We start from the raw sequence: 6,240 nt of genomic DNA, 5'->3' as shown, positions 1-6,240 counted from the left end.
AGTTTGGAGTTCTCTTCTTCTAACTTGCCGATTGAAGCAAGCTTCTTGTCAGCAAGCGCCGTCTTCTCTCGCGCTTCCTTCTGTGCAGCAGCAAGATCCAGATCCTTCTTCTCCAAAGCCTGCTTCATTTTCTCTAAAGAAATAACATTCTTCAGACGGGCTTGGAGTTGACGGTTTTCACTACATACATCTGCTCTAGTGGAGTCACTCGGTTCAAAAAATGGAAAGGAAAAGTGCCAGCAGTGAGATAGACAGTTGACGATTGGTTACCTCCCATGGAAGCTACTTCATCACGAGCAGTCTTGAGATTCTTCTTGGCCAATCCCAGATCAAGGTTGAGGCTGATTTGCTGCTTATTCATTGCTGAAAGCTGAGCCCCAAGATCACAAGATTTCTGCAGTATAAGCCAAATCAGTTGACTGAGATAAAATTCATCACAGTGATAGCTACTCTAAGACTACCACCGAATCAAACATTCAAGGGCAGTCTCGGGGACTACACCCAGTGGGTGCACTTAGCGTGCCCCCACTGCTTTGAATAAACACTTGACATGGCCTGCCCAGCGCGAGAGTAAAAAAAAGCAGTTCTCAGACCATAGTCGACTGCCCGCAGTAAACCACGGTCTCGGGGACTACACCCAGTGGGTGCACTTAGCGTGCCCCCACTGGTTCTGGTTTCATTCGACCTGGTCCGTCCAAACCGAGTGACAAAATTTAGATTCTCAGACCACAGTCGACTGCCCGCAGTCAACTATGGTCTCGGGGACTACACCCAGTGGGTGCACTAAGAGTGCCCCCACTAGTTCAAAGATTCAAATCAAGACAACTCAAATTGCCTCGTACAACTTCAAAATAGTCACACCCAGTGGGTGGTTGGATGAGAAGTATGATCAATCAGGAATCAACTAACCTGGACATTGGCCTGCAGAGCTGCTCCGGAGTTGAAGGCCACCTGACTGGCCTCATGCACCACTTTCATTTGCCCCATCACAAGGTTCAACTGAAGAAGAGCTTCTTTGGCGACAGCCGGTGGGTCGTCTGGAGTTTGATACGTAGTGAAAAGCGATGATGGCAGAGCAGTCGATATTGGCGCAACAGAAGTCTGAGGAGCTGATCCTGATGGGCAATCAGTCGACAGCGGGATAGCGAAAGTGACATTGGTACGTGCTAGATCTGTCGATCGCTCGACTGCCGTCTCAGGCATCTCAGTCGACTGAGGAACCTGGACCTCAGGCGCTTTCCCGCCCAGTTCCTTGTCCCTCCTCCTCCTTCCCCTCAGCGGTACTTCTTCTTCATCGTCCGGGAGCACAACAACGTCCTGTGGTGCTGCAACAAACAGAGAAAGTCAAAGAGATAGCTGACAAACAATCCAGTCGTCCAAATAAATTCGAGTTGGGCAGACTTACTGGTTTTGGAGGTAGCTGCATCGGCGGTTTCCTCGTCGACTGGGGTCTTGTCGATATCCATATCAGTCGCAGCCGAAGCCGGGCTATAAAGGTTCATCATCCACTCGGTCAGTACAAGAGAATCGCTCAGAACAAGAAAATACGGGGAGAACATTTACCCAGAAGCAATAGGAACGTCCATCTTGATTCTAGGCAAGGTCTTCCGAGCCTTCGAAGGATTGATCTTGGACTACTTGGTGACCTTCTCAGCCAATTCTGGAGTCGAAGACCGAGCGCGCTTTTGAGATGGAGCGCTCGAGGCCACAGCCTTGCCGCGCCTGCCCGTGGGATCATGGTGCTGCTTGGATCAACGTTCGGAACGAGGTGGTGAGTCGGCTACCTCCTCGTCGTCCGACTCATCGCTCTCATCTTCAACATCGTCAGCTGGTGACTCCCACTCGCCGCTCTCCTCCGCACTGTCCTCGCCTTCACGGTCCTGCTCTAGAGCTTGCTCGCCATTGGGCATTGAGTACATCTTTGTATAAATCTACAAAACAAGGAGCCGAGTGGAAATCAGTCGGATCAACAAACAGTCAGAGAACACATCCAAATTCAATCAAGTGTGGTGGCTAGACCTTGTCTGGCTGGTTGCTTTCGCTGAAAGGTTTGCTCTCCTGGCGCCCCTGGGGTTGTCCTTGTTCCCGGTGATGCCCCTCAGCCACTCGGCCACTGTTTTTGCCTCCACCTCCTCCGGATGAACCCGAGCGGTATCACCAGCCCCGGAGTACATCCACGTGGAGTGGTCACGAGCTTGGAGTGGTTGAATGCGCCGACTGAGAAACACCTCCAGTAGATCCATACCGGTGACACCTTGGTTGATCAGTTGAAGTACTCTCTCGACCAACATGCCCGTCTCCGGCTTCTCCGCGGCGGTCACTTTCAACGAAGATGGAGTTTGAACACGATCAAAAGAGAAAGGGGGAAGTCCAGTCGACTGGCCTGGGGTCGCGATATCCTGGCAATAGAACCAGGTCGACTGCCAGCCCCTGACCGACTCAGGAAGAGTCATCAAAGGGAAGGAACTCCTCTTCCTCTTCTGAGTACCCAGACCCCCACACATCTGGATAACATGGGTTTTCTCGTCGTTTGAGTTCGCTTTCTTCATTGTTTGGGAGCGGATGGTGAAAATGTGCTTGAAAAGACCCCAGTGCGGTCGACACCCCAGAAAATTCTCGCACATGGACACGAATGCGGCAAGGCATGTGATGGTGTTGGGAGTGAAATGATGGAGTTGAGCCCCGAAGAAATTCAAGAAACCTCGAAAGAAGGGGCGTGGAGGAAACGAGAAACCGCGGTCGACATGAGTGGCAAGCAGAATACACTCACCCGGTTGCGGCTGTGGCTCCGTTTCCCCCTCCGGCAGCCGCGCGGACCCATGGACGATCAGCCCTAACTTGGCCATATCATCCAAGTCTTCCTGCTGAAGCGAGGATCGGATCCAATCTCCCTGGATCCAACCCCGCGGCAGCCCCGAGCACGATGAAGATCCCTGATTCGTCTTCTTGCCTCTCGCCGCCCCCATCGCCTTCTTCGCGCGTTCCAGCGCCGCCGTTCTCTCCTTTCCCATGGCAGCGGAGCAGAGGCGTCAAGAGTGGAGAAGCCGGATGGGGTGAGGGAGCGAGAGGAAGAAGAAGGAGAATGGACACGCATAGTGCGGACGCCTCGGCCTCGCCGCTTTTAAAGGCCCACTTCCGAGTGGCTGACGCGTGGGTGCGGGCGATCCTGTCAAATCCCGCAACAGTCGCACACGGGGTACGTGGCAAAAAAGGTGGAGCAAAAATCGATACGTCATGTTTATCCACTCCGCTTACCACGGCACGCTCCGCCTGGCGCGCTTTCACCGAAATTTTGAATCCCGTGAAATCCGGGATACTCTGCAACCTATCACGCCAAAGATTTTGCGTCAAAGACAACACTCGGCGGGTGACGTTATAAAAACCAATCGACAATTCTTGAATCGATGAAGGCGACTGAAACGAAGCCGAAGTTCCAACACTAGCCTCCGTTCAAAGATAAATTCTTAAGAAAGACAAGAGTCAAAGCAAGATCAACTTCAACCTTCTTTTCACTCGGACCTCAATACATTCGGGAGCTAATGATGAGGACATAGACCTGGGGTAGGATAATAGGCCTGACCTATACGTCCTACCTAAGGTCCTTGTCCTAGAAGCAAAGAAGTTCAAGAGCAAATAGAGAGGGCTCAACAAAGGTGTCGAGTGCAATCCACTCGACCTGCCATTCACTCGGAGATCCCTGCTTATTTAGGTCACTCGACCACTCAACCACTCGACGTGCAGAAGACCTAAAGCCACTCTGCGCAGCAACGGTCGGGCGTTTACTCATAGACTTAATGATCATTTATAGCACTTTATTATTGATGTTACCTGTAACGCTCTCACTTTATGTACATTGAATCCTGCGTAACGGAGGGGAGCTGGGGTCCTGGCGCACTCTATATAAGCCATCCCCTCCTCTGAGACAAGGGTTCGCACCCCCTGTAACACACACGCATATAATCCAGTCGACCACCTCCGGGCTTCGAGACATAGGGCTGTTACTTCCTCCGAGAAGGGCCTGAACTCGTCAAACTCTTGCGTACAGCTTCTCCATAGCTAGGACCTTGCCTCTACATCCCTACCCCCCATTCTACTGTCAGACTTAGAACCACGACACCCACCATTTGCTATCTTTCTCGAGAGAAGCCACTAGTGAAACCTACGGCCCCCTGGTCTTCTTTCTCATATATTTGCTTTGCGATCTATTTTATTTGCACTTTTTATTCAGATCTATTAAACAAAAAATACAAAAATACTTTGTTGCACTTTATTTTATTTGCGATCTATTTATTCAATCTTTTGCAACTTTCTCCCGTCCACGCATCATTTCTGGCGTCGTTACCAGAAAGGGATTGACAACCCCTTTAAAACGTCGGGTTGCGAGGTGTTGTTATTTGTGTGCAGGGGTTGTTTACGTTGTGTTGCTTGGTTCTCCTACTGGTTCGATAACCTTGGTTTCATATCTGAGAGAAAACCTACCGCCGCTGTGCTGCATCATCCCTTCCTCTTTGGGGAAATACCGACGTAGCTTCAAGCGACATCACTTGCGGGCGTCGATGAGGCGGTAGGCGTTGCGGTCGCACAAGGCCTTGCTGACAATGAAGGGGCCCTCCCATGGGGAGGACAACTTGTGTTGGTCGGCTTGCTGCTGGACAAGTCGGAAGATGAGGTCTCCCTCGCGAAATGCGAGGGGCTTGATCTTCTTATTTTGGTAGTGCCTTAGGCCTTGCTGATAGATGGCTGACCGACTAAGTGCCAAGAGGCGTGCTTCTTCAAGTAGGTCGACGCCGTCTTCGCGGGCTTCTTTGGCTTCGGCTTCAGTGTACATCACGAATCACGTTGAGTCGAACTCGATGTCGGTCGGGATGACGGCTTCGGCTCCGTAGACGAGGAAGAAAGGGGTGAACCCGGTCGACCGGTTTGGCATTATGCGGAGACTCCAGAGGACGGCGGGCAACTCGTCAAGCCAGCTGCCGGGTGAACGGATGAGCGGCTCGACGAGCCGCGGCTTGATGCCAGATAGGATGAGGCCGTTGGCCCGCTTGACCTGGCCGTTGGACTGTGGGTGTGCCACGGGAGCCAGGTCGAGGCTGATGCTGAAGACGGAGCAGTATTGTGAGAGCGCGCCCTTGGCGAAGTTGGTGTCATTACCCGTGATGATGTTGTTCGGCATGCCGTAGTGCACCGCGATATCCTTGACGAACCGGACGGCTATTGGCCCGTCCAGCTTCTTGATTGGCCGTGCTTCTATCCATTGGTGAACTTGTCCACCGCCACCAGCAAATGCATCATGCCGCCTCGAGCGGTTTGGAAGGGTCCCAGCCTGTCGAGTCCCCAGACCGCGAAAGGCCAGGTGATCGGGATGGTTCGGAGTGCTGAGGCCGGCTGGTGGTTGTGCTTGCTGAAGCGTTGGCATCCCTCACACTTGAGGACAAGCGACTCGGCGTCTTGGAGGGCCGTGGGCCAGTAGAAACCATGGCAAAAAGCCTTGGCCACTAGGGACCTCGAGGCGGCGTGGTGCCCGCACTCGCCCTGGTGTATGTCCAGGAGGATCTCAATGCCCTTGTCTTATTCGACGCAGCACTGAAAAACGTCGGTAGAGCTGCGCTTGACAAGCTCGTTGTTGATGATGTTGTAGGCGGACGCCCGACGCTGTACTTGTCGGGCCTCGGTCTCGTCCATGGGGAGAACCCCGTTCTCCAGGAACTCCGAGGGCAGGGCCCATGATGGGGCCGTCACCACGGCGAAGACGGCCACCATGGCGTGTTCCGGGGCGGCAGCCCCCGAGCCAGAGGCAGCAGCCCCGGGTCAGGGGCGGCGACGGCCGGGTCGAGGACGACGGCGGCCGAGTCGAGGACGACGGCGGCCGAGTCGAGGACGACGGTGGTCGGGTTGATGATTGCAGCCCCCGAGCCGGGTTCGGCAGTCCCCGGGTTGGGTTCGGCAGCCCCCGGGCCGGGTTCGGCAGTCCCCGAGCCGGGTAGAGGCGCGGCTGGGTTGTCTGGGACTAAGATGGACTCAGAGTCCAGAGACGGCTTGAAGGACAGCTTGTGTAAGTGCTCAAGGGAGACGCCGGACAGGATGGACTGTCGGGATGAGCCGATCTTGGCTAGCGCGTCGGCGGCTTCGTTTTCCGCGCGCGGGATGTGGAGGAACTCGCAGCCGTCGAAGAAGCCGGACAGCTGCTGGACGAGGAAGCGGTAGCTTGCCATGTTGGAGTCGCGGGCGTCCCACCTGCCA

General features: G+C 54.1%; 1 protein-coding gene across 1 annotated transcript; it reads right to left on the bottom strand.

Moving 5' to 3' along the window:
- Nucleotides 1-4,540: 4,540 nt before the first annotated feature.
- LOC109756843 (uncharacterized) lies at nucleotides 4,541-5,416 on the bottom strand. Its single transcript, XM_020315687.1, has 2 exons — nucleotides 4,939-5,416; nucleotides 4,541-4,815 (listed from the first exon to the last, which is right to left on the bottom strand). The coding sequence occupies exons 1-2, from the start codon at nucleotides 5,414-5,416 to the stop codon at nucleotides 4,541-4,543; spliced, it is 753 nt and encodes a 250-aa protein (XP_020171276.1).
- Between the last annotated feature and the right edge of the window lie 824 nt (nucleotides 5,417-6,240).

Source organism: Aegilops tauschii, chromosome 1 (genome assembly GCF_002575655.3).
Source record: "Aegilops tauschii subsp. strangulata cultivar AL8/78 chromosome 1, Aet v6.0, whole genome shotgun sequence".
NCBI lineage: Eukaryota > Viridiplantae > Streptophyta > Magnoliopsida > Poales > Poaceae > Aegilops > Aegilops tauschii.
The sequence above is the reverse complement of the archived record's forward strand: the minus strand, read 5'-3'. Positions and strand labels throughout refer to the sequence as shown.

Bases quoted from the DNA above. Each gene is read 5' to 3' on its own strand.
- LOC109756843 (XM_020315687.1), bottom strand. From the start codon at position 5,416: ATGCCAACGCTTCAGCAAGCACAACCACCAGCCGGCCTCAGCACTCCG. The intron at 4,816-4,938 runs GTCTCCGCATAA...TGTACACTGAAG, and splicing joins GTTGCCCGCCGTCCTCTGGA to CCGAAGCCAAAGAAGCCCGC.